We start from the raw sequence: 27,324 nt of genomic DNA on the forward strand, positions 1-27,324 counted from the left end.
AAGCCCTGGCTGGGATGATTTAGTTGGGTTTGGTCCTGCTTTGAGCAGGGGGTTGGACTAGATGACCTCCTGAGGTCCCTTCCAACCCTGAGATTCTATGATTCTAAAAATAGACATGGTCCCTGCCCTAAAGAGTTTACACTCAAACAAAAGTGTGGGAATAGGAGCAAGGAGAACAAGGGTTACAACATTTAGGTTGAGTTATTACTTGATTGTACCATTAAGTGTATTTTACTGTGACTCATGAGTTCAAGATTCAGTTCCCACCAGCTCTGCCATAGCCTTCCAATTTGGCCTTGTCACATCTCCTCTCTGGGCCTTGGTTCCCCATCTGTAAAATAGGGGTATAATACTTTATCCCACCTCCCACTCCCGCTTCGTTTTATCTGTTTAGATTGCTTACTCGTGGGGAAACATCTCTTACTATGCGGCTGTACAGTGCCTAGCACAATGGAACCCCAATCTCAGCAGGGGCTTCTAGGAGCTGTTATAATACAAGTGATGAATATTATTATTCCAGGTAGCTTTGGGGTTTGTTTGAGGTTTTTTGCCCCCCTCGGGGGAGGGAGGGGAAAGAGGTAGCACATGACAAGCAGAAGAGGTTGGAGGGAAAGAGGAAGGAACAAAGATATAGGGAAAGGAGTGGTAGAGTAGGGAGAGTTATGCAGAAGAGGGAAATGGGAAAGGGTAGAGGTAAGAATCAGGAGGAGAGCAGACGGTAAAATGAGGCAAGCAGACATAGTTAACTGTCAGCATCAAAAACATGCGACTTAAAACAAGTGACTAAAGATGGTCAATTAGATGTCATTGCAGTCCAGAGTCCTGAGGTGCTAGACTGATGTAGAATTCTTTGACTAATGAAGGGTTCCACTCTGACTTGTCCTGCTACATTTGTCATTCTTTAATTTTTAATCCATTTTTGCTCAGTCTTACTGCAATCCTCTCAAGCCTTTCAAAAATATAGCAAAACTGATTCACATTAACAGCAGTAGCACCTGGACATCCTACTTTCTGGAATCCAACAAATGCTGTAGCTAATCTAGGCTCTTAGTCAAATACTTATCTAGAAGAGGGACACACGCAATATACTGTCAGACTAACTGTAGACCACGCCGTGCACAAGAATTTGTTTATTGTTAATCTGACAGCATATTACACATCTTGTCAACTAGAGCATAAATTCTTTGCAATAAAATGAATACATGGCTGACTTCCAGAAAGTAAGAGACCTTCCAGATGGCATCACTAGCAAAGGTAAACTGAGATGCATTTTAAGTAAATAAAAGATGGCTCTGGAGATTAGTAATGTGATATAGCACTCTTCTAGCTGCTGGCTCAAGTCCAAACTAGGTCATGTGACCAAAAGTTTTTATCAACAGCCAATGAAAAGTGAGCTTGAAGGCCTCAGTCCAATTACCCAGGGACTGTAATGTGCAACCAAAAAAAAAAACCCACAGCAAAATTTGGTCCCCTAATAAGCAGACTCAACACACTGGTCAAGAATCAGGCCATCTGATCTATACTTTGAACCCTTGTACCTATGCTTAGGTTTTGTGAAAACCTTCCACCAGTGCTAGCAAATTTGGGAGTGTTAGTGTAAACATCCACCAGCATCTTTATCACCATGCTACATAATTCTGCTCTGAGCAGATCTAGACCAGTGGTTTTCAAACTTCAGGTCACGACCCAGTACTGGGTCGCGGAATGCAAGGCACTAGGTCACCTTCCTCAGCACCCAGGGACCCTGGTGCCCAGACAGTAAAAACTAGTGGTTCCTGGCCTATGGGAGCTGGGGGGGAGGGAAGGGGAGGCAGTGCCTGCAGGCGAGAACCACGCTGAGCCGTTTGCGCACCTATGCCTAGGAGGCAGACCTGCTGCTGGCTGCTTCCGGGGCACAGTGCAGTCCGCAGTGCCAGGACAGATAGGAAGCCTGCCTCTGTACCCCAGCTGTGCCGCTGACCGGGAGCCACCAGAGGTAAGCCTGTGCCTCAACCCTACACCCCTACCCCATATCTCTGAGCCCCCCCAAACCCAAAGCCCCCTCCTGCACCCGAAACCCCTCATCCCAGCCCAACCCCAGAGACTGCACCCAGAGCCCTGACCCCCCGCACCACAACCCAGAGCCCCCCCACACCCTGAACCCCTCATTCCTGGACCCACACCCCAACCCTCTGCCCCAGCCCTGAGCCCCCTCCCACACCCCAAACCCCTCATCCCCAATTCCGTTGGGTCACAGGCATCAACAATTTTCTTCAACTGGGTCACCAGAAAAAAAGTTTGAAAACCACTGATCTAGACAAGCCGGTGGCTGAATCACTTCACCGCTGTCTACAATAGTTACTCCTGGAGGAATTTTGCACCACTGTACACATGCAAAATTCATGTCCCCTGCAGATTCTCTCCCATCCCCCTTGCAGAAAATAGATTCTGTAGGGGAGGTGCTGCAATTACACCTTTCACCCACCAGGGGCTACTGTGGTGCCAGAAGAGGACAGCTGGCTGATGGGCAGAAGAGGCTGCTTTCCTCACAGCACCCTGCCTGTGGGGACACATGAGGAGGCACAGGATATGTGAGGGATGGACAGAGCAGGGCCCATGTGGCTTCTGGGGGGGGGTCACAAAGACTGGGGTTCACAAGGGCTAGTGGGGGGGACAGACTGGGGTGGAAGCACAGGAGCTAGTGGGTGATAGCATTGAGTCACGGGCTGAATGGGAGTGGGAGTGCAGGGCCACATGGGGACGGCAGAGAAGGGGTGGCTGAGTGAATGGGAGAGGCTAGGGGTTAGCCAGGGACTGCATGGGGGAGGCTCCCCAACTCCCTCCCAAAAAACAACTGTTCCACACTTCTCCCACCCACACCCAACAACCCTCCAGGTTTACTCCCAGGCTGCTTCCCAACAATTACTTCCCTCTCCCTCAGCTCCTCTGTTACCCCTGACTCCCAAAAGCTTTTGCACGGTTTCTGAGAGGTGCAGGAAATAAATACATCCCTGCAAATCCACTGGTATCCGCTTTATATCTGTGGACCATTTTGCAGATAGCCGCTCGGATGCAGATACAAATTTTGTATCCGCGCAGGGCTCTGATGGTAAGAGCCAGGCAGGCAGCTGTGAGGAACCGTGGCACGGACTCTCCACCTGCCCTGGGCGGGGCACCTGGGGTGCAGAGACACGGACTGGGGGCTGCTCAGGCCCCACGCCCAGGGCAGGTGGAGGGTCCACCGTGACTCCCAACAGCTGGCTCTTATCATGGCCAAGCTGTGGCTCCGAGGGCCACCCCCCACTGGCCGAAGCTGGGTCAGGGAGAGCCACGCTGGCAACTGTGGGGAGTCGCGGCAGACCCTCCGCCTGCCATGGGTGGGGGACCCGAGCAGCCCCTGGCCCGTTTCCCTGGCCCCCAGATCCTCTGCCCAGGGCAGGTGGAGGGACCCAGACACCCCACAGCTGCCAGAGTAGATCTCCCCAACCCAGCTGGGAAGCTGTGAAGAGCCACAGCAGAATCTCCACCTGCCTGCAGTGCAGAGGAGGGACTGAGAGCAGCCCCCAGCCATGTCCCCATCCCCCAGCTCCCTGCCTGGCCAAGGGCAGGTGGAGGGTCCATGATGGCTCCCCACAGCTGCCCGCGTGGCTCTCCATGACCCAGCTCCGGCAGGGGGTGCCTCAGAGCCTCAGCCTGGCCCCAGTAAGTAAAGCCATGCAAATCCGCTGATATCTGCGGATATCCGCAGACAACATTTGCGGATCACAGATCAGATGCAGATCCAAGCAGGGCTCCAGAAATATGTTTCTTTATTGTAGTTTAAATGAATTACTACTCAAAGTTCTGTATTAATATGCCTAGTAAGGAATCTATTTGACAAAAACATTGCCTGAATCTTTTTTGTTGTCTATATTGTTACAGATATACTTGCTGACAGGTATTTTGAAATAAATTAACAAAATAATTGAAACTGGAGTGATTATATTGTGTTATTTTGAAATATTTTGCACAGAATTTTTAATGTTTTGGCGCAGAATTCCCCCAGGAGTAAATAGCGCTCTGACCATCATGTACTAGAGTAACAGTGAATAATTCACAAAAACCTCACTGTAGACAAGACTTCGCTGATGGGTGAGGGTTGAGGCATCTTGGTTATGTTGTGGGGGAAGCTTGCAGTGGTGTTTGTTCTGTTGGCAGAGGGCTGTCAATATGGTGACTTTCACAAAACCAAATTTATATGATTTTTTTTCATTAAATATGATAAACTGTTTCACGTAGAATTGAAACTAACCAACATACTTTAGGGAGATTATGTGTGGGTAGAGCCACAAACCCTAGCAGTAAGTAGACCTGGTTGTGAATATACCCAACAGTTACTAGTGAATTAAAAAATAATTATAATCCTAAAGGGGTATGCAGGAAGTTATCTAAAGGGCAGCTTTAACATTGGAAATTCAAGATTTCAATTCACAATCCCCTCCTGCAGGGTTTCTGCATTCTTCAATCATTTTCGAGGTAAGTCTAGGGATTGTGTAGGAAGATGTAAATCTCATTAAACAGGTAAAAACAATTTCAGAAGAAAAAGCCTGAAAGTTTGCATTAGACACATGGGGATGTTTTGTTCTACTGAAAAAAATCCCATTGTTCACTGAGGCCTGTTTCTCAACTGTAAGGTCAAAAAGTTCTGAATAAAAGTGAAAATTAAAAAAAAACAAAAAAACGACAATTACACTTGGGTTAGATGCGGAGGACTGCAGTAAGGAAGCAGAAGTTAAATTGCTGTGTTCTACTTCAGAGGCAAAGGGATTCCTCTGTGCGCAAACGTTTGAAACTTGCTTTGGGATGAAAGAGCTTCTAGTTAATATTACTCTTACTGATTCTTAAGCATGATATTTGGCCACTCAACCTGCTCCAGAGACTGGAGAGGATAGATCATGCTGTGTCAGGTTTGTACCATACCTTAGAATAAACTGTACTTGGACTCAGAGCCTGGAGAAAAGGGACACATACTGTACCTTGGAAGTGGCCATGGCACTGGCTATCTGAAGTGCTCCAGAGACGTGCAGTGCCATCTTCACTGCCCGTCAGCAGGTGCTGCCCGTCTGGGCTCAGACTGAGCCAGTTGATGCCTCCTCGGTGATCAGTACAGACCTTCAGTGCCGAGCCACTGCTCCCCATCCTGCTGGCCTCAGCACAGGCCCCAGCAAAGGCAGAGGACCCACACAGGGGTTGACTCACTGGCTCCACATCACTCTAGGAAGGGAGTATGTGCCTGCAGCGGGCTCCCAGAGACCAACTTCAGCCATCACTATGGCCCTGAGAAACCATCAGGCTAGCCTAGTCCCCTGCAAAAATGCACAAGGTCACAGAACAAGCCACACAACACTAACTGATCCTTAGCATGGATAGTTACCCTCTTCCCCTCCCCTGGCCAGGACATATGAAACTAACCAATTCCTGTCCCTTTATGAGTAAACAATTCTCACTGCTATAGGGCACGGGGCTGAATCTACGCTGCCATCTTGCCACACTTTATTCTGGTTCTAAGAAAGGGCTTGATTTTCTGCAGTGAAGAGCACTGGTAGCTCCCACTGCTCCCTCTGGCTGGCTATACTGCCAATAATCTGGTGTCCTGACCATCCCAGAGGTAATGTATCCTTGAAAGGGTTAAAGCCAGGTCTGACTAGACACAGGGGATTAACACCTTAAAGCAGCATAAAGGTCAGAGGTCAGTCTTTTCTACAGTTTGCAAAACACGTGTAGCTTGTCATGCCCATGCAGTATTATCAAACTGAACTGACTGGACATGATGTCAGCCCAGTGACCCTCACCCTGGCCCCACAAAACCTGTCCTTTCTAAGCACCGCTCTCTCGCACCCCTAACTCTGCCTTCAGCCCTTATTCATCACCTTCGTGCCAAGTCCTGAATAGACACATTAGAAAAGAGGTCATATGCCACCTCCTCTCCTGTCCCAGGAGCAGGGGCCAGGGCAGGGTTCCTCCCTGTGGTACAGTTCCTACTATTGTTATTCGGTGCCCCTCCTCTGCGGTACAAGCACACAGGTTTCTGCCTGCCCTTCCCACCGAGGGGGGACCGGAAACCAGGCAAGAGCTCTCCCCTCTTTCCCTGGGTTATTGCCTCACCTTCCCCATCCCCCAAAATATCTCAACCTCTGTGTAAAATCAAACAGGATGATAAACCCCAAATGGCTCCTCTCATCAGAGAGGAGACCTCTCCCTATGCCCATCTCTGTGCTCAGACCCCCAGGCCACCTCCTGCCCCCAGGAGAGAGAAAATCCCCACCCCCCATCTCTGCGCTCATCCCCTCCCACCCCTATGGCTGTGCTGCTCTCCTTCTGCCCTCCCCCACCCCCCAGGAGAAGCCCCCTCTCACCCCCCCCCCGTGGCTGTGCTGATCCCCTCCTGCCCTCCCCGGGAGAAGCCCCTCTCAGCCCCCATGGCTGTGCTGATCCCCTCCTGCCCTTCCCCACCCCCAAGAGAGGAGCCCCAATCTGACTGTTTCCCACCACTGCCAGCCTCCCCTCCCTTCCTGAGCAGACACCCCCAGGACAGCAGCATCCCCTCCCCACGTCTGTGCTGCTTCCCCTGTGCCCTCCCCACGTCTGTGCTGCTTCCTTAACACTCGCACTCCCCCGTTGTCTCTGCTGCCCCTCACATAGGTGCTCCCCACGGGCCAACCCCCAGCTGCTGCCCCCCCAATAGGGCTATTTTGCTCCTAATGCCCCCAAGCACACACCCCTCCCCAAATTGTGCAGCCCGACTCCCCACATACGACCCCACACGTTGTTTCCTTTGACACTCCCCAGGAAAGGAGACACCCCCCCAGCTGTACTGCCCCCATGTCATCCCAGGCCATCCAGTCTTCCCTTCTCTGTGCTTCCACCCCAGCCCCATACTGGACACCCCCCCCCCATGTCTGTGTTGCCTCGCCACCTTCCCCAGGGGAACCCCCCCATGCTCCCCCCAACCCCTGTTTCTTACCTCATTGTAACCCGCCAGGGTGGGCGAGGACGAGCCTGTTTCCCAGAGTCTGTGGGGCAGAGGCACCCACTTGCTGGAGCAGACCAGAAAACAAAGCGTCCCCGGGCTCGTCTGCAGGGGGCAGAGACACGTCCCTGCAGCAGCAGCAGCAGCAAGTTTTGTCCTTTGAAACAAGGAACTTTCTCCCCGCACAAAGGGAGCGGGGGGGGGGGGGGACCGAGAAAACTACGAAATCACCGCCTAAAACTCACCTTCAGGCAGATCCATTGCCCTGCCTGAGTGGGGGGGGGGACCTTGCGGGAGGGGCCCCCAGCCTAGCAAGCCCTTCAAGCCTAAACTTTCCCAAGCCTGGGTCCTGCTGGGAAGATGCTCGTGGGGACGATCGTAGCCCCGGGCATTGCGGTCGCTGCTGCAGCGCAGGGAACAGCGCTGCAAAGGGGTCGGATTAAAGAGGTTTCGTGTTCAGCCCACGCTGCCTTTTGTCCGGGTCCTGCCCCCCCTCCAGCTGCGCCTGCCTGAAGAGCTTCATCTGCAGCTCACGCCGAGGTCCCTCCAGGCATCCCCAGCCCAGTCCCGCTGCATCCCCTGCCAGCGCCTTCTCCCCGCTTCTCATTCACGGGCTGGGTCACAGCTCGGCTTGTCTGTCAATCAGCTGCGCGGGGGACCAAACCGCCACCCCTCCGGCGTCCGCCAGGTCCTAGAGGAAGTTGGTTCATCCCAGGACTTTTTCTTTTTACTTCTCTAACACTTTCCATCCTAGGAATCGGGAGGGTTTTTACATGCACTAGTTGTCTCACAACACCCCTGTGACATAAGGAAGCATTTTTTTTCCACCGTGCCCAAAGGCCCCAACTAAGATCAGGGCCCATTGTGTTGGGTACTGTATAAATACGTAGAAAGAGCCCGTCCCAGCACCAAAGAGCTACAGTCTTAGGCCATGTCTACACTAGCACTTATGCCGGCAAAACGTTTGTCGCTCAGGGGTGTGCAAAACGTTTGTCGCTCAGGGGTGTGCAACCCCTGAGTGACATACATTTTGCTGGCATAAGCGTGTGCCCAGCGCTATGTCATGGGATGGCGTCCCTAGTCTCTGTTTGCCAGAAGCTGGGACTGGGCGACGGGCATAGGGTGTGCTCAGCACACGCCAGCCATGCTTGTTTGGCGGGGCCGCCCATCCGTTGTTTTGCTGCTGGTGGAAGGCGCTAGGGGGAGGGCGGAGAGCAGTGATCAGTGGGTGTGGGGCTTGAGGGAGGGAGCGGAGCAGGGGCAAGAAGAGGTGGAGTGAGGGTGGGGACTCTGGGGAAAGGGCAGATTGAGAGCATGGCCTGGGGGCGAGCGGGGGGGGAGCACCCACCAGGAAAAATAAGTCAGCATCTAGACACCACGGTGCAAATAAGTGGTGGTCACATTAACACCACCCTATACCGAAAACCTACCGACCGCTATGCCTACCTTCATGCCTCCAGCTTCCATCCCGGGCACACCACAAGATCCATTGTCTACAGCCAAGCACTGAGGTACAACCGCATCTGCTCTAACCCCGCAGACAGAGACCAACACTTAGAAAATCTCCACCAAGCATTCTCAAGACTACAGTACCCACACGAGGAAATAAGGAAACAGATCAGCAGAGCCAGACGTGTACCCAGAAGCCTCCTACTGCAAGACAAGCCCAAGAAAGAAACCAACAGGACTCCACTGGCCATCACATACAGTCCCCAGCTCAAACCCCTCCAACGCATCATCAGGGATCTACAACCCATCCTGGACAATGATCCCACACTTTCACAGGCCTTGGGTGGCAGGCCAGTCCTCGCCCACAGACAACCTGCCAACCTGAAGCATATTCTCACCAGTAACTGCACACCGCACCATAGTAACTCTAGCTCAGGAACCAACCCATGCAACAAACCTCGATGCCAACTCTGCCCACATATCTACACCAGCAACACCATCACAGGACCTAACCAGATCAGCCACACCATCACCGGTTCATTCACCTGCACGTCCACCAATGTAATATATGCCATCATATGCCAGCAATGCCCCTCTGCTATGTACATCGGCCAAACTGGACAGTCTCTAAGGAAAAGGATAAATGGACACAAATCAGACATTAGGAATGGCAATATACAAAAACCTGTAGGAGAACACTTCAACCTCCCTGGCCACACAATAGCAGATTTTAAGGTGGCCATCCTACAGCAAAAAAACTTTAGGACCAGACTCCAAAGAGAAACTGCTGAGCTCCAGTTCATCTGCAAATTTAACACCATCAGTTTAGGACTAAACAAAGACTGTGAATGGCTTGCCAATTACAGAACCAGTTTCTCCTCCCTTGGTTTTCACACCTCAGCTGCTGGAACAGGGCCCCATCCTCCCTGATTGATCTAACCTCGTTATCTCTAGCTTGCTTCTTGCTTGCTTATATATACACACCTGCCCCTGGAAATTTCCACTGCTTGCATCCGAAGAAGTGGGTATTCACCCACGAAAGCTCATGCTGCAAAACATCTGTTAGTCTATAAGGTGCCACAGGATTCTTTGCTGCTAAGTCAGCATCTGTGGTGAAAGCAGATGGGTCACTTGATGATGACCTGTTCTGTTCATTCCTTCTGAAGCGCCAGGCATTGGGCACTGTCGGAAGACAGGATATTGGGCTAAATGGACCTTTGGTCTGACCCAGTATGGCCGTTCTTATGTTCCTATATCAGCGGGAGACACTCTCCTGCCAACATAGCTACCGCTGCTCATTGAGCTGGTTTATTATGTCAATGGGCGAGCTCTCTCCCATTAGCATAACACGGCTACACAAGCCACCTTACAGCAGCATCAGTACAGCTGTGCCACTGTAAACTTTTAAGTGTAGACATGGCCTAAATATACAAAGGAGAGGAGGAGAAATAGAGATACAGAAAGGTGAAGTGATTTGATCCAACAAATCACACAGCAGGTCCGTGGCTCAATCAGGAACAGAACCCAGGTTTTTATGTAACAAATGGGCAACTGAAATGCAAAGGACAAATGATGGCCCAAGTTCACTCAAGAAGTCTGTGGCAGAGGTGGGAACAGAATGCATTTCTCCTGGCTCCCCGTCTTTTTTAGCCACAAAACCATCCTTTTTTGCATTAGGCAAGATCTGCAAGATACTGTCACAAATTAAACATACTTCAAAAGGAATCATATCCAGTGCAGCACATTATGGCTGACATAAGACAGACCTAATATATCACGCCCACAAAGAAGAGCATATGGTTAACTTCTGCTGCTTCTTCTCTCAGTTACACCACTGAGAAGTTACGACAATGTAAGCCTGATGTGAAAGCAGAATCAAGCCTAACGGCTTACCTGTAAAGGCCGTTCTCTGATGACACATATTTCAACACATTTGCCAGGACCACAACTGGGACCCGATTTTTTTTAAATGACCAGTGATTCTGGATGCCCAACTTGAGTGTTGATCACTTGCCCTCTGAAAAATCAGGCCTTTTTAACATGTCTCAGTTTGAGAATCCAAAATTCGAGACACCCCAAATCACTAGTTACGTTTGAAAATTTAGGCCTGATAATCTTTTGGGCTAGGTATAGTTGCAGAAGGTGCCCCAGGTTATGGGGAAGATGCACAAACACTACTTTACTATACTGCTGCAGGGTGGATGCAAGGATAAATTCAAGTGCCAGGCATATACACACATTTTCATTACACAAGTATAAATCTCCTGCTTAGACTGGGCCATAGGGGATCCCTCTGTTATATCTCAGGTGGCCATGTTTTGGCTTTTGGTGAGCCCTTAGGTGTAGAAATTGTTCAGTCACTTCCTATTTTGAAGAAACATTTCAAGGCTCTATTTCAAAGGTGGTTTTCCCTTGTGATCATTATTAGTCGTGATGGATAAAATGTTCAAAATTGTCCAAGCTTTTGAACATTTTGCCCTATTTTTATTACCTTCCCCCAGCCCCTTTCATCTTTTTCTATTGCTTTTATCTGTCTGAATTTTAGGTTTTATTATATTTGATTGTGTTTTGTTTGTATACCACACTGCAAGGAAGGAGCAGGAAAAATATCTGTTTGGTTTGGCTATTTAAGGCCCTGATCCTGCAATGAACTCTATGTAGGCAGATTCCCTCCCTCTTGCCCAGAGCCCAAATGAAGTCAGCAGGGATCTTCAAGCAAAGAACTCACTGCAGGCGCAGGTGCCAAGCTGGTAAGAGTTTTTCATGCAGATCAGATATGCCGACACCCTTTAGACATGGGTTTCTTAATGGGTTTTTTTTCCTGGAAATCTAATTACACGACTACAATTCTTATTAATATTTATTATGTCAGTAGAATATGTTTAGGCGTGCTGAGAGTGCCTGTCAAGAGCTGCTATAAGAAGCCATTTGCAGGCCACAAGACATTTTTTTGGTCTTACAAAACCCAGTGACAATTCTCTGTATTCCTGAGCAGCATCTACTAGCACCCAATCTGTTAAGTAATGATTTACATAGAGAGAGAGGCAGAGCACTCCTGGGGTGATGGGTTGAGAAATATAAATCCTTGAAAAGAGTTTTAATTTCTAAACTTCCATTTTATGAAATGTTTTCCCCCCTGACAGCTAGCAACAGCTGACAAGAAAGTGGGGAACAATTATACAGATGTTCAGGGTGCCCCCCTGGACATCTGTACCTGGGGTGGAATGGAGGTGAAATGGGAAGAGGTGGGGCAGGACCCAAATTTCTCTCCAGGGTCTGTGACTGGCTCACTCCCCCACTCCTAACCAGAGACAGCAGGATCTAGGGGGACACTGTAATTGGCTGGGCTCCTCCTCTCCCCCAGACACAACAGGACTGTAGGGGTGGGGAGGCCTCTGGTATTGCATTTTCTTCTGACTTGTGTGAAAGCCTGATCTTGCCTGCCTGAGCTTGCTTCTAACACACAGGATAGGCTTCCAGCCCCAACCGTCAGCTTCATTTGGAGCAGCACTGAGGTAGACTCAGAAGAATAGCATTTTACCTCCTTTGCTGTACTCAGCGGCAGCTCCAGGCACCAGCGCTCCAAGCACGTGCCTGGGGCAGCAAACTACGGGGGGCACCCTGCCGGTCCCTGCGAGAGCAGCAGTCAGGTAGCCTTTGGCGGCTTGCCTGCGGGAGGTCCGCTGGTCCTGCGGATTCGGCAGCAATTTGGTGGCGGGTACGCCGAAGCCGCGGGACTGGCAGACCTCCCGCAGGCAAGCCGCCGAATCCGTGGGACCAGGGACCTCCCGCAGGCGAGCCGCCGAAGGCGCAGGACCGGCAGACCTCCTGCAGGCAAGCTGCCGAAGGAAGCCTGCCTGCCGTGCTTGGGGTGGCAAAAAAGCTAGAGCCGCCCCTGGCTGTACTCTGTACAGGATTTGAATAATGTCGGACAAACTGCTACTTTTTGTTGACGTTATTCATTTTTATTCTGAGTGGGAGAGAGGGGAGGAGATTATCCCCCCTCCCCTTATTTATATGAGCCAAATCCAAACCTGGTGTAAGCAGATGGAATGACCACAGACAACAAAGGCTCTTTTGTTGCATCAAAGAAGCAGAGCCAATAATGCTCTAAAGTAGTCAGCACTCAAGGCTCCTCTCACCCAACTAAAAACAAAATAATAAAGTGTCTAGCAATACAAATGAACTTCCCTAGAGGATTAACCCCCTCAGCAATCCAGCTCTCTCGCCACACATTCCAGCAGAGAGGCTTGTCTGGCTACCAGCTAAAAACATCTTTCTACTGCATCCTATCACTCTGCTTCCTAATTCAAGCTATCAAGCCTAATCAATATCAGAACTGCTAACAATTAAATATTACCTCCTTTCTTCCCCAACCCAAAAGATTTCACAAGCCCAGCAAATCTCAGTGGTTTGAGTATTGGCCTGCTAAACCCAGGGTTGTGAGCTCAATCCTTGAGGGGGCCATTTAGGGAACTGGGGTAAAAATCTGTCTGGGGATTGGTCCTGCTTTGAGCAGGGGGTTGGACTAGATGACCTCCTGAGGTCCCTTCCAACCTTGATAGTCTAGGATTCTATGAAATCTCTCATGGAACAGATGCCAGGGGCCCAGGAGATTGGTAATGGCATTAGACACTTCCCACACTTAGGTCACTTTCTTGAGAGCATCCACATCATGTTAGTGAATGAAAATTGTTACCTTCTGAGGTGTGCTAGGCAGGGGAGGCTCTAGGATTTCCGCCGCCCCAAGCAGGGCGGCACGCCGCGGGGGGCGCTCTAGCGGTCGCTGGTCCCGCGGCTCCGGTGGACCTCCCGCAGACGTGCCTGTGGAGGGTCCGCTGGCCCCGTGGCTCCGGTGGACCTCCCGCAGGCATGCCTGCCGATGCTCCACCGGAGCCGCGGAACCAGCGGCCCCTCCGCAGGCACGTCTGCGGGAGGTCCACCGGAGCCGCCTGCCGCCCTCCCACTGGGACGCCGCCCCAAGCGCGCGCTTGGCGTGCTGGGGTCTGGAGCCGACCCTGGTGCTAGGTGGAGTCTCCACTGACATAGCCCCTCAGCAGTTAGGCCTAGTCTAGGCTAGAAAAGTTGCATTGATGACATTAATTTAAAATAACTCTAGTTACACTAGTTCAAAGCCCTAATGTAGATGCACTTAAACCAGTTTCTATCTTGCTAAAATTGGCTTAAACCTTGCTTGAATTGGTTTTGCTTAATGTAGTATGTTAGCAAGGAGTAAATTGGTTTAAGTGCATTAGGAATTTGCATTGGTGAAACTGGTGAAATTTCTCATGGACCAGGCCTTAGAGATGGTTCTTATAGATAAGAGAAGAGGCATATTGGTTGGGCAATAAGGAAAACCCAGCTCTGTATCTGCTTTATAAATGCTAGTTCCTTAATTTCCTGCACCATCAATTCAGATCCTTTTGCCAGCATTAAATTCACTAAAAACTAAGGAAAGAAATGGTAACAATCTCTGTTGGGCCTCCAACCACATCAAAACTCTGACAGAAACTGCTCTTCCTTCAAGCCCCTATGAGTTCGGAAAATATTTGTAGGTCAGGAGTCTGGACTCACCTCAACTAATATGTGGAGCAAAGGTTCACATTATTGTGCAATGGCGTAGGGAATGTAGATCAGGGACTCCTAATCTCGCTCTCCTATAACACAGAAATAAGGAGACATTCAATGAAAATCAGCAAATTAAAAATGATAAAAGGGAATACTTTTTAGACAATGCATAATCAGTGGAAGTCATTGCCACAGGATGTTGTTGAGGTCAAGAACTTAGCAAGAGTCAAAGAGGGAGATATCTATATGGATAACAGGAATATCTATAGTTATTTTACAAGATACCAAAAAAAAGTACTAGAAAGAATATAAAACTGCATGTTTTGGGGTGCAAACCAGTCTCTAACTATTAAAGCTTGTCTTCACTACTGTGAGATGGATGCTGCTGCTTTAGTGGATCTAGTGAAGACCCACTAAATCAATGGCAGAGCACCCTCTGGTCAACTCCGGTATTCCAGCTCCTCGAGAAGACTGAGGGTACGTCTACACTACCCGCCCGGGTCGGCAGGTAGCGTTAGACTTCTCGGAGTTCGACATATCGCGTCTCATCTAGACGCGATATGTCGAACTCCGAACGCGCTCCCGTTGACTCTGGAACTCCACCACCGCGAACGGCGGTGGCGGAGTCGACGAGGGAGCCGCGGACTTCGATCCCGCGGCGTCTGGACAGGTGAGTAGTTCGAACTAAGGTAGTTCGAGTTCAGCTACACTATTCGCGTAGCTGAACTTGCGTACCTTAGTTCAACCCCCACCCCAGTGTAGACCAGGCCTAAGATAAGTCGACCAGAGAGTGTCTCCCATCGACACAGCTCAGTGGAGACACCGGAGTAAGTCGACCTAAGCTACGTTGACTCCAGTTACATTATTCATGTAGCTGGAGTAGCATAACTTAGGTCAATTTACCCTGGTCGTGAAGACAAGCCCTTAGAGGGGTTAGGAAGAGATTCTCCTGCTGCTGGGCAGACTATCCTATATTTGCCTGGTACAGGGTTCCCTGTATTTACCTCTGAAGTGTCTGGTGAGAGACAGGACACTGGACTAGATGGACCACAGATCTGATCAAGTACGACAATTTTAGGCTTCTGTCCAGTCACTCTGTCCAAATTCTTTGCAGGTAGGCATGCCCCAGCTTCCTCACGAGCCTTGCTTGAGTAGAATGGTTTTGCAAATTCCATGCACAGTCTATCAGGGTAAACCCTGTTGGAGACAATTTCAAAGACTTGGATTTCCTATCAATATTCACAAAGGCCCTTCACTTTATTTGATGAGCTCTAAAGCAGTAGTTCCCAACTAGTGGTAGTTTTTATCACTGGTGTTTTAGGTTCCCTCTCCCTACTTTAATGATTTAAGCTATCTGCCAAACTCCAGCACTCCACTCCTACACATGGCACACACTAAAGGGATTTAAAGCTAGCTAACTGATAGGTCTCAAAATGGAACTGTAAATCAGGAATCATTATCGAGCAGGTTGTTTCCAGTGGAGTCCTGCAGAGATCGGTTTCTGGCCCTACACAGGTTAACACTTTTATCAATGACCTGAAAGAAAACGTAAACGTCATCACTGATAAAATTTGCAGATGACACAAAAACTGGGGGAGTGGTAAATAACCAAAAGGACAGGTCACTGATTCAGCACAGTCTGGATCACTTGGTAAACTGGGCACAAGCAAACAATATGTGTTTTAATATGGCTAACTGTAAATGTATGTATCTAGGAACAAAGAATGTAGGTCATACTTACATGATGGGGGATTCTATCCTGGGAAGCAGACTCTGAAAAAAATGTGGGGTCTGTGGTGGATACTCAGCTGAATATGAGCTGCCAGTGAGACACTGTGGCTAAAAGAACGAATGCAATTCTGGGGTGCATAAACAGGGGGATCTTAAGTAGGGGTAGGGAGGTATTTTACCTCTGTATTTGGCATTGGTATGACCACTGCTGCAATAGTGTGTCTAGTTATGGTGCCCACAATTCAAGAAGGGTGTCGATAAATTGGAGGGGGTCCAGAGAAGAGCCACTAGAACAGGGGTAAGCAACCTATGTCACCTGTGCTGAAGGTGGCACGCAAACTGACTTTCAGTGGCACACACACTGCCCAAGTCCTGGCCACCGGTCCAGGGGGCTCTGTATTTTAATTTAATTTTAAATGAAGCTTCTTAAACATTTTAAAAACCTTATTTAGTTTACATACAACAATAGTTTAGTTATATATTATAGACTTATAGAAAGAGACCTTCTAAAAAAGTTAAAATGTATTACCGGCACACAAAACCTTAAATTAGAGTGAATAAATGAAGACTCGGCACACCACTTCTGAAAGGTTGCCAACCCCTGCACTAGAATGATTAGAAAACATGCCTTATTGATATTGAGCTCCTTGTGTCTATCTATTTAGCTGAAATAAAAAGAAAGTTAAGGAGTGACTTGATTACAGTCTATAAGAACCTACATGGAGAACAAATATTTCATGAGGGGCTTTTCAGTCAAGCAGAGAAAGGTATAACACGATCCAATAGCTGGAAGTTGAAACTAAACAAATTCAGACAGAAAATAACTTAAGTTGTAAATTTTTAACTGTGAAGGTAATTAACCATTGGGACAATTTACCAAGGATTGTGGTGGATTCTCCATCACTAACCATTTTTAAATCAAGTTGGATGTTTTTCTAAAAGATCTGCTGTAGGAATTATTTTTGAGGAAGTTCTATGTCCCTTGTTATTCAGGAGGGCAGATTAAATGATCACAGTGCTCTCTTCTGGCTTTGGAATCTGTGAATCTACTTAGCCATGTGAGCACTAACTCTTGCTGTTTGGTCTGCTCCAAACTCCAGTCTAGTAACTGTAAGAGCAGAGCCTGGAGAAGCACAGATTCCCAGGCAGATGAGAGCTGATCTGAGCAAGAGACAGTGGGTTTACTGGCTGCTATAAATGAGGTCTTTTAGGATCTGGCCCAAAGCTGACTGAAACCAATGAGAATATTGCCATCAAGATCTATGGGTTCAAAGCCATAGTATGTTGAATGGATAAAGTTGCCCCAATAGTTTAGGAACTTCTGCTGTATAGTAGTCTTCTCTCTTTGCTAACAAACCAACTATAATTTCCAAGAAACTTTCCAGATTAATTTTCCTGACCTATAGCCAGTTGTGATCACAGCTGTTCCAGGAAGGGTTATTGCAATCAGCTTCTTCCATCCTGTTCTCTGCTAGGACAGGCAGCAGACTTCCCTGCAATATTATTGTATTTCTGGAATGTTACAAAATAACTCAAAAATTACAAAATGTTACAAAATTTCCTGGAAAAAAAACCCTCATTCAACCCTGTTCTACTTTGATAGGAGTCCTCGCTTTCCTTCCAGACAGTAAACTGGCCTCTGGCCCAAACCATAGATCTCTTATGATGGACTCCTTAAGGGCCAACTCTAAACACAAGCCAAAAGAAATGTTTCTAAAAGTGACCTAAGGGTAACGCTATAGGCCTGATTCTGACCTCACAGTGGTTTTGCAGCATTGCAACTCCTTTGATTTTGGTTGAGTCACTCCTAATTTACATCTGTGTCAGAGAAGAAATGGGCCTCATGGCTTTGAAATAGGTCATAAAACACATTTTAAAAATAAATAAATAAAACCCGAGTTGGCTATTCTCATTGCAAATGCTGCTCTATACAGTATTTTAACTAATGCATTCAAAATATGGAAGTGGTGAACTCTGAAAGCTGCCACGTTACCTTTTTCCCTTACTTAGTAAGTAATGTGTCCGCCAAGAGACCTTACCTCTTAGGTAGGGGCTGCACAATGAGCAGCCCCCAGAGCCCTAAATGTAACCCACCATTACCTTCTCCTTGTGACTGATCATTACTGACCTCCTATCAATTTTCATTGCTGGGAAAGTCAGACAAGGAGCTGGTCCAAAACCCATTGATGACAATGGAAAGACTCCCACTGACTTCAGTGAACCTTGGATCAGATCCTTAAGGCTGGATTGTTCCTGCTCCCAGCACAGCTTTCCAAAAGGGAGTACGAAATATCCCAAAGAAGTTGGAAGGGGCAGAGAGGAGCTGGGATGGGCGTGCTACGTGGGAGCAGGCTGCACCATCCCAAAAGATGCCAAAGCTTGTCCACTGCTCTGCATGGCATGGAGCAAGAGGGAGGGCTGTATTTCTACCAGATTTCTGCCTTGGTCAGTATAATTCCCCACCATCCTACTCAGGGGTAAATGCCACAGACTGGTCCTTGGCAAGGAGATACAGATAACAAAAGAGATGAGCATAAGCCTGAACAGTCAGACTAGAATCAAAATGAGAGTGGCTCCAATGCAGTAGGCTGGGTTGAGTCCATATAGAAATAATTGGGTCATTTATTTTGTTACAAGAGGTCCATATGATTTTATATGCTGGTTAGACGCTCCCCCTTAGCTCTTAACAAACCGGCAACCTGATCCTTAGTATCGCAAAGGTCAACTGCCCCTAGTTTAAGGGAAACTCAAATTGCCCATTTGCTTAGGGAATCTTTCAGTGATGTGCAGCCATTTTACTGAAAATTTTAACAAAAGCTCTCCCCAAAGTGTCCTTCCTTAGCTGGTCCATGCAACATGGGGAGGGGAAAATACTTGGCCTACCCAGTCTCCCACCCCATCCTGACCAGATGTGACTCCCCCACTAACAAGTGTTCGTCACAACAGCGGCAGTGTGACCTGCACACTCTGACTGTGGAATGGGTGCTTGTGTGGCAATTAGTTTCCCTTTCATACCTGGTCTGAGTGGTCAGTTGGGAGATGGGTCTTTTTTGGTTTGTGAGGTGGGTACGTCTGCCCTCACTAGCTGGGGGTGGGGAGGAAATCAGAGCGGGGAACAGGCCTGCTCTGGCTGACACTGTCTGGGAGCCATGGGAACACAGACTAGTGTTTCAGTGAAGTCCTTCTTGTTGCCATAACTACCAGTATGGCTGGATGTTTTAAAATGAGTGTTATGTGAGTATTCAGCATTATGCAGTTTGTCTGCTTGTGTAATTTGACAGTAGATTATGGGGCAAAAATCACTCTTTGCTGATGTACAGGGTGTATAAATTGTACTTCCTTGCACTAGCCTGATTGCTGTATCCCTAAATGGAAGCACCTCCAATGGAGGGAAAGCAGCATTTCCACATCCCCCCCTTCCCAGTTTCTGCCAGGGACAGCTTTGTGTTGGGGGGTTCTGTAGGAGCCCCACTGGTTGAGCTGGCTGAGAGGTCACTGAGCTTGTCATTAATCTTTTCCAGCTGTTGCACCCCATATTTGGGTCTGTGCTGGCTGGCTGTGCTTTCCACCTCATCCTCATGCAGGGGAGGTTGCAGCCACCTTACCCAGCTGTAACCTTCCCCCAGTAGACCTTCTGCCACTGGAGCCATTCTCTACTAGCTGGCACATAACCTAGGTGGATGTGGCTCCCTCAATCAGCAATCTCTGTCTGTCTCTTACCACCAGAGTCACAAATCCTTCTTACATGTCTCAACGGCTTGGCCATATGTTCTACTGAGCTGAATGTGTCTAGAATATGTCACATATCCATTAGAGGTTCCATCATGCCATTCTCAAGCAAAACCCCATTGAATTCAATATCTTAATGTAAGTGGGAGAAAGAACATAGGGACTAACATTCTGCATCTGAATGGAACACAAAATGGCAGATACCTCACAGCTCCCTTTGCTTTAGCAGGGAAGTCCCTCTATATTTAAAGGCACAGTTCACAGATAACAGAACAACAGATAGACATTCTCCTCTCAGTTATTGTACATACATTACATCCGCCTTTGTCTGTAAATCCTTTCTCTTCCTCCCCCGATTTTCAAAGGCTTTCACCATCTTATTTTTAAAAAAAGGAAACCAACTCCTCCCTCTCATGTGAGGACAACGTGTAATTCAGCCAATCCATAAGCATCTGTTTCTTCATCCAGAGATTTTCCAGCTGCCCACTAAAATGATGCACTGACATACTCCAGGTGGACTTGAACTGGGTCCAGTGCAGGGTGGGCCTTACGGAGTGTTGTGTATACAGGATCACAGAGCAGATACCAAGATGACATGGACTGAATGATGACTGGTCAGGGAGCATTGCATTGACTGCATCAGCCCACAGAGGATGGCCAAGGATGGAGCAGCAGCAGCAACAGGGCAGGATCTGACATATTGCTCCCCAATGATCAAATGACATGATTCCCACACCCAAATGTCCAAACATCAGAGGGAAAACCAAGATAACCCTCCTGCAGCCTAATCTGATTGAACTTTCACTGCTACAAATCATGAGGAGTACTGGACCTTGACTGAAGTCAATGGAGTTGCACTGGCTTAATAGCCAGCGTTGTTTCTTTCTTGTTTGTTTACTTTTGTCAAATTCACTCTCCTTTTATCTTCCTTATCTTTTTATGGGGAAGAAAAATAATAATAAAAAAAAAGGGTGATTGCCCAACTTCTTGATTTATACCTTTGCTGCATCTCAGCCGAACTCCCCCAATGATTGCAAGGGAACATTCTGCTAAAAACTGATGATCTTGTGGTAGAATGAATTTATAATAATAGGAGATATACCTATCTCCTAGAACTAGAAGAAACCTTGAAAGGTCATTAAGTCCAGCCCCCTGCCTTCACTAGCAGGACCAAGTACTGATTTTTGCCCCAGATCCCTCAGTGGCCCCCCTCAAGGATTGAACTCACAACCCTGGGTTTAGCAGGCCAAGGCTCAAACCACTGAGCTATCCCTCCCACCATGAACACCCCCTAAGCCTAAATTCAGCCATGATGTGAACTGTGGTGTAAAATTACCCCATGTGTAAGTTGATCAGAAAATTGGTGTAAATGGCAAAGTCGTGCGATTTATGCCAGTTTGACACATAAGAGAAGATGCATAAAAGGATTGGAACTCACACCAATTTGGTATTTTCTCTAGACAAAATTCATCCCCCATTGTAAGTCACTGCAGCCCCCATGGAAGTCAATGGGAATTGTTGTGCCTGATTACACCACGGTCAGAGTTTGACTCTCAAGAGTTCTAGAGCATAATAAGGTCTAAGTTAAAGCTGGTCGGGGGCCTATTTTATCTTACACTTTTCTGTTAGTTACTTTCCCTACTACTTTGCTACACAGTATTGCCAACCCCAGGCATTCAATGAGGCCTCCCCAAAATTATGCGATGGGCTTAAAAATCATGAGATTAAAAACAAAAAAAAATAATAATTTTGGAGCTCTTTTTATTGGCCTTTTGGTTTCTCAGCCTTAAGTGTGCACTCAGACCACATTTTCAAGCTTTTCTTTGCAACAACGAAGGCTAGAAACATATGTCTTTTTAAAAATGAAAGCTGAGATTTCCACATAATCACAGGATTCCAGGAGCTAGGGCATTAAAAAAGCCAAACAAATATTGTGTGACGCATGATAAAATCTCAAGCATTGGCAACATGCCCTACAGGCTCTTTGTCAGCTAAGTTTTGCACAATCCCTCAATGCCCAATCAGTGAAAAATCACACTGCTTTGCCAGGTTTCAGAGTAGCAGCCGTGTTAGTCTGTATCCGCAAAAAGAACAGGAGTACTTGTGGCACCTTAGAGACTAACAAATTTTAGCAGTTATACCTGATTGCGAATCAGTTTACACCCAATGGGCCTGATTTTCCCCTCACTCAGATGGATGTAAATCAGGAATGTCTCAGCTGACATCACAAAACTTTCACCAGTACAAACCAAGTGTGGCAGGAAAGTCAGGCCCAATGTTTAGCATCATACTACCTACTGCCAAGTGAGCTGCAAGCAGCAGCTTACTTCAGGATGCATTTGCCTGAATTTATCTCCTGGCACGTGGCTCAGCCAAAGTCGTATTTTTGAGGTTTTGGGGACTGATAGTTTAATAAAAACAAAGTGTAAAAAATCCCTCTGAGAGCCTATGTGATTAGTAATCAGCATGATCAAGCTCATCAGCATCTCAGAAATGCTGTGGAAGGCACTAGGACCTGGAAAATAACCACTCCACGCACTTGGAAGACAGCTGCAGGCTCTTCCTGTTCTGCTGTGTAAGTGATCCATTTCATCTCACAGATCTATTCATTTTGGCTGCAAGTGCTCAAAATATGCATTACTTACAGTGACAGACAAATAAAAAGGAGATTTGCAGTTGTACTATTAACCCCTTGGCTCCCAGTTTAGCTTTGCCCAGTCACTGGAAAAGCAGAACATTTCAGGCCTGATGCCGCATCACATGGATTTGGAGCTATGCCAGTCTTCACTAGCTGAGGATCTGGCCCTTAGGGAATATATTTTCCTTCTTCTCTGTATATGTGTCTGTGGTTTTATTATCATTTGCTAAGTGGTAAGGGGCTGAGCCTCGTGATTTACATGCCTGTGAGTGAGAGAAGAAACTCCACTCAAGCAATTAGGTCTGAGTCACCAGGGTTATGCAGCTTTGTACAGCCATTTACATCAGATTGGCAGCATTTTGTACTCACTTTGTACGGATGAAAATGACTATGCAAGGTGCAAAGCAGTGGGGAATGAGAATGGATGTACTGTGGTGTAAAAATGGTGTAAGTGTGAGGAGACTCAGGCCCTATGAGATGCTATTTATCATTGAGACCTTTTTGTGGTTCTCTCTCCAACATAAATTTCACAACTAAACCACTGAAATAAAGAGAACAATAATCATTATTAGCCTGGGGTGCTTATTAAATAGGTACCCATTGGAAACCATAAATGGGGGTTGAAGATACAGAGAACGATCAGGATTGTGCACAGTGTATGGACCAGATCCCCAGCTGGTGGAAAGCAGTGTAGCCCTATTTAAGTCAGTCAAGCTAGCCTGGCTTACACCAGTTGAGGAGCTGTCCCTATGTGGTTATGAACCAGTTTTTAGATCAGAATTTCTTACGCCTGGCCTGTGGCTGCCCCTTGTGGATCACCGAAGCCAGGGCACAGCCCTGAAGCTAATCTAAACTACACCAGGGCCCAAATTCCACATTTTGTGCTTTCAGCATTGGACAATCGCAACCAGTTTCCCCACGATTGCTGCACCCAATGGAGACTGAAAGCAGCACAGAATTAAGCCCTAGAGCTCATGAGACAGTTTCAGGCATCTATTTCCTTGTTTCCATGGAAAGCTAGGGCAAAAGTCAGCTCTAGTTACACCAGTGAAATCCTGTTGGCTTCAGTAGGGTTTAGGGTGACCAGACAGCAAATGTGAAAAATCAGGACAGGGTGGGGGGGTAATAGGAGCCTATGTAAAAAAAGACCCAAAAATTGGGACTGTCCCTATAAAATTGGGACATCTGGTCACCCTAGCAGAGTTGCACCTCTGTAACAGACAGAAGGATTTGGTCTAAACTTGCAAGGTACCAATGGCCACCTAGATATCTGAGTGAGCAAAGCAGATGATGGCAAATGTAGGAGGAGCAGAGTGCAGAGGATCTCAAATCACTGCCTCTGTAGCAAGCTACCCACACCGGTAAAAGCTGTGTTTGCAAGTCCAGAAACAGAACTGGATTCTAGAAAGAGCCAAATCTTAGCCCTCCTTTGGGAGCCATGCCAAACAGTCTGACATTTTCCATTCTGCTTCTATAATTATTCATTTTTTAAAATTATGAAAACACAGACGAAGCCTTTAGCTAGAACAGAAAAGGCAAGAGTGAGAAAGGCTAGTCTTGGGGTTAAAGCCCATGATTGGGCATCGTGAGATTGGGATTCAGTCCCAAGCTCTGCCACAGACTTCCTGGGTGACTCTGGGCAAGTCATTTAATCTCTCTGTGCCTCAGCTCCCCATCTGTAAAATGGGGGTCATGCTTCCCTTTCCATGCAGGGGTGTGTGAGGATAGAGCCATTAATACTCTCAAGGTGCTCATAAACTATGGTGACAGATATCAGTACCTAGAGAGAAGGTGCTGAAAATATTAAAGCCATGCTCAAGGGTCAATATCCATTTTTATCCAATGAAAACTCCCAGGCCAGGATAGAAGTCTTGATTTCAGCAATAACTGGATGGCATATAAATTAAGTTAAAAAGATCAACACAGGAATCCAAAAGAGACATGATTCATCAATCCCGTTAGACTAAAGCTTTGTGCATCTTCTCTTAAAGGGAGGATTTTGACCCAAGGGAAAATTGCTGATTTGCTGCAATATTTTTTATTCTGTCCAGATGAAGGCCCCACTCATTATCTGTTGATTAGATCTGGAAATGGTAGAAGAAGTGTGATCAGCTTGTGGGAGGAATAAGTAGAACCTTGGACTATCTTGTAACCTAACTCCCCTAACCCCTTCCCTAATCTCTTTTCATTTTGACAGAGAGCCTGTGCTAAAAGTTCAACACTACATTTGAAAAAATAAATAAAACAAGAACTGGAACAAAGAGGAGCTCTGTCTGGTACCTCATTCCAGCCAAAAAACTCTTTAACAACATTAGACTAATCCCTTGCCTGGGGAGTGGGGGGGGTGTGTTTTGGATTCCTACCAGGATTTTTTGTCTCCAAACCCATATTATCTGAATACAGCTAAAAAGAAGGGCCACTCGGTGCGAAAGCTTTTTCAGCATCAAGGAGTTTCGTGTCTGCAGTATGATGGGGATCGCTGATTGTCTGGGGAGTTGCCTGTTGGAAAAGAACCTTCAACAAAGCCAGTGCCATACTCATTAATACATTTAGGGCAGAACACTTTGAAGCACAGATTAACAACTCCTATATTCACAAGCAAAATGGGGTTATGAGCTCCAAAAATCAAAGCTGTGTTTGCCCTTTGTGTGTATGTGAGTGGATAATGAGTATCCCCCACAATGAAGAGGGAGATTGGCGTTCCTTTTCTGAAATTAATACTATGGTCACAGCAGGATACACATAAAACAAAACACTTGGAGTCCTATGATTATTATTATTATTACAGGTTCAGATGACTCAAGTGTTATTGCTTCCTTCTTGCATTACCAGCAAAAAAACGCTGTTGACCACATAGAGCGCTGCACGTCTCAGCAGTTTTGGTTCCCAGCTACATGATGGAACAGCCTTTGTGTTTACATAATTTAACAGTTCCGCTTTGCAGTGAAGACAGGCCAGACCATGTCTTCACTGTGTTCCTCAAGGCTATAGCAGGAGTCACAAATGGGGTTCACTCCTGTCTGCCCTGCAAGACTGAAATGTGTCTTTACCATGTCACAAGCATCCCTGGTGAAATTGGGCTCAGCATGGGACATGATTTCATAGCGTACGCTGGACCTTACTTCACACAGTGAGGGAACTATATTATTTTAGGCAGAGAAGAAGAGGACGGGCTCAGTTAGTGTTTGCCGAGTTTTCCTTTGTGTTTCAGGCTCAAACAAAGCAAAAAGAGCAAAGGGAAATTTAGCTGAAACCACAGAAGGTTGCGTGTCTGTCAGTCAGAATCAGGAATCCCTCCCAGTTGCTTACAGGGTGGTTAGAGCAAAGCCTGGCTCAAGTTCTCCCAAAACGTTCATAATCCTTAGGTTGGGGCTTTGTCTTGCCTAACGGGGTTTGTAATGAAACGGTCCCACTGGTCCGTTACCACATCATAGACTTTGATCCCAATTCCATTCGATCAGGGTCCATCAGGAGTAACTCCAGGGAAGTCAGTGGAGCTAACCTGGTGTTAAACCAAGGTAAATGAGAGGAGAATCAGGTCTCCAGACGTAGTGCAGGGTCTATCTTCTACAATGAGTAAAGAACAGCCATGAGTGTCTGTTCTAAACTAAACTCTCTACTTTCAGTAAAACTACAGGGCTTGGTTCTCCACAAGCCTGCACCTTGTGTTGCCATTTACTCTAGATCAAAGTGCATGTCAAGTGCTTTTATTCTAGTGTAGTAACTGTTTTACTGCAGAGAATCAGGCTCATTGAGTTACATGTATGCTGGGGAAGGCAAAACTGGAATACTTAGTATCTCAACCACAGACCCTTTAAAAGCCACACAAGTATCATTTTCAATAGGGTTTTAGGGCTGGTCTGCACATTGTGTGTGCAACAATTTAACTCTAAACCAATTGAGTTAAAGTGGTGCAATCCCACTTCGTGGGGACGGTCCTAAATCAGTTCAGCTTATATCAGCTACAACCTCACTTACGCTAAACTGATTGAAAAGAGTGTTCACACTACAGGGGGATGGCACAAACTGCCTGTAGACCAGCCCTCACTTCCTTTTTTTTATCCAGTGTTTCTGATGCCCTCTTAGAACCTTGAAAATCATAGAATTGGAAGGGACCTCGAGAGGTCATCTAGTCCAGTTCACTGCACTCATGGCAGGACTAAGTACTGTCTAGACCATCCCAGACAGGTGTTTGTCTAACACCCTTCTGGGATAGTCTAGATAATCAATGGTCTCTCTGTGGCAAAGTGACTCACCACCTGGTGCGTTGCCTTGTGAGTAGGTGCAGTGTAGTCCTGCCGACCAGGTCAGTTGGTGGTTCCCTTTTGCCCTGTGTCTTGGCCCTCTGGCCAGGTCACCTTTGGTCTCACTCTTTTGGAGGTAAACCAGAGTTTTCACCCAATGGAGTTGTATGGCCTCACACCAGGCCAATGGCCCTAGTCCAAGCCCAGTAGTTCTTCTGGCCTCTTGTGTTTGGCACCTTCTCACTGGTCTTTCTAAAGAGGCTGTAGGAGAACCCCTTCCCTTTCTCTACCCTGGGTTCCAAGCCAGGAGCCCTTGTAGCAAGTGGTCTGGTCAGATTTCTTGCTTCTTCCCTGGGTTACTTCCTACCCATCCTCTCTTCAGAGGGCTCATGCACTCAACAGGGATTTGCATTGGGCTCAAGCCCACAGTTCCAGTTCTCAAGGCAGCAAAGGAAAGGAAACTAAAACTAACAGAAATAAAGAGTGGCACCAGCTTCTCTGTCCTACCAGGATCCTCCAGCCATCTGTCCTTCTGCTCTGTGGCTTGGCTCTCTGCTGTGTTCCTTTCTGGGGGCTGAGGATGAGAGGTCTGTCAACCTCCTTCTGCACCAAACTTCTCCCTTTTCAAGGCTCCTCATCCAAGACTGGCATGCCTTGCAGGAGTGGCCAGGTGGGGCTGTCTGAGCCCAAGGCTGCTCTTTAACCACTTCCTGTCTGGTGTGGAGTTTATACACCCTGTCACACTTTCCCTTCAGACGTTGTCCTTTTCCATATCATCCAACATGGCTCTGTTTGGCTTACTTCTCTGGTGCCAGTATTGCTGGTGAATATCTACACAGCTCTGTGAAGATGACTTGTCATTCACTTTGTGCTTCTGCTGCTGATTAAATGGCTAGTTCTGGAGCAGTAGAGCACAAAACATGATAGATCTTACATAAACAGTAACTAGTGGTGGTTCATTTAATTTCTCTCCAATA

The 27,324-nt window shown here is 47.3% G+C and overlaps 1 protein-coding gene across 3 annotated transcripts in view; it reads right to left on the reverse strand.

The window, feature by feature from the left end:
- The window catches only part of WDR86 (WD repeat domain 86), a 36,085-nt gene extending 28,482 nt beyond the window's left edge, over positions 1-7,603 (reverse strand). For 2 of the 3 annotated variants that reach the window (XM_039527332.1, XM_039527334.1), the window contains exons 1-2: positions 6,983-7,603; positions 4,995-5,324 (exon numbers count right to left, since the gene is read on the reverse strand). In XM_039527332.1, the coding sequence (XP_039383266.1) occupies positions 4,995-5,157 (163 nt within the window). In that variant the 5' untranslated portion in view covers positions 5,158-5,324; positions 6,983-7,603. The remainder of the gene's footprint in view (positions 1-4,994; positions 5,325-6,982) is intronic. The other variant, XM_039527333.1, reaches the window with a different exon arrangement.
- Positions 7,604-27,324: the final 19,721 nt, after the last annotated feature.

The sequence above is a fragment of the Mauremys reevesii genome, linkage group 2 (genome assembly GCF_016161935.1).
Source record: "Mauremys reevesii isolate NIE-2019 linkage group 2, ASM1616193v1, whole genome shotgun sequence".
Lineage (NCBI taxonomy): Eukaryota > Metazoa > Chordata > Testudines > Geoemydidae > Mauremys > Mauremys reevesii.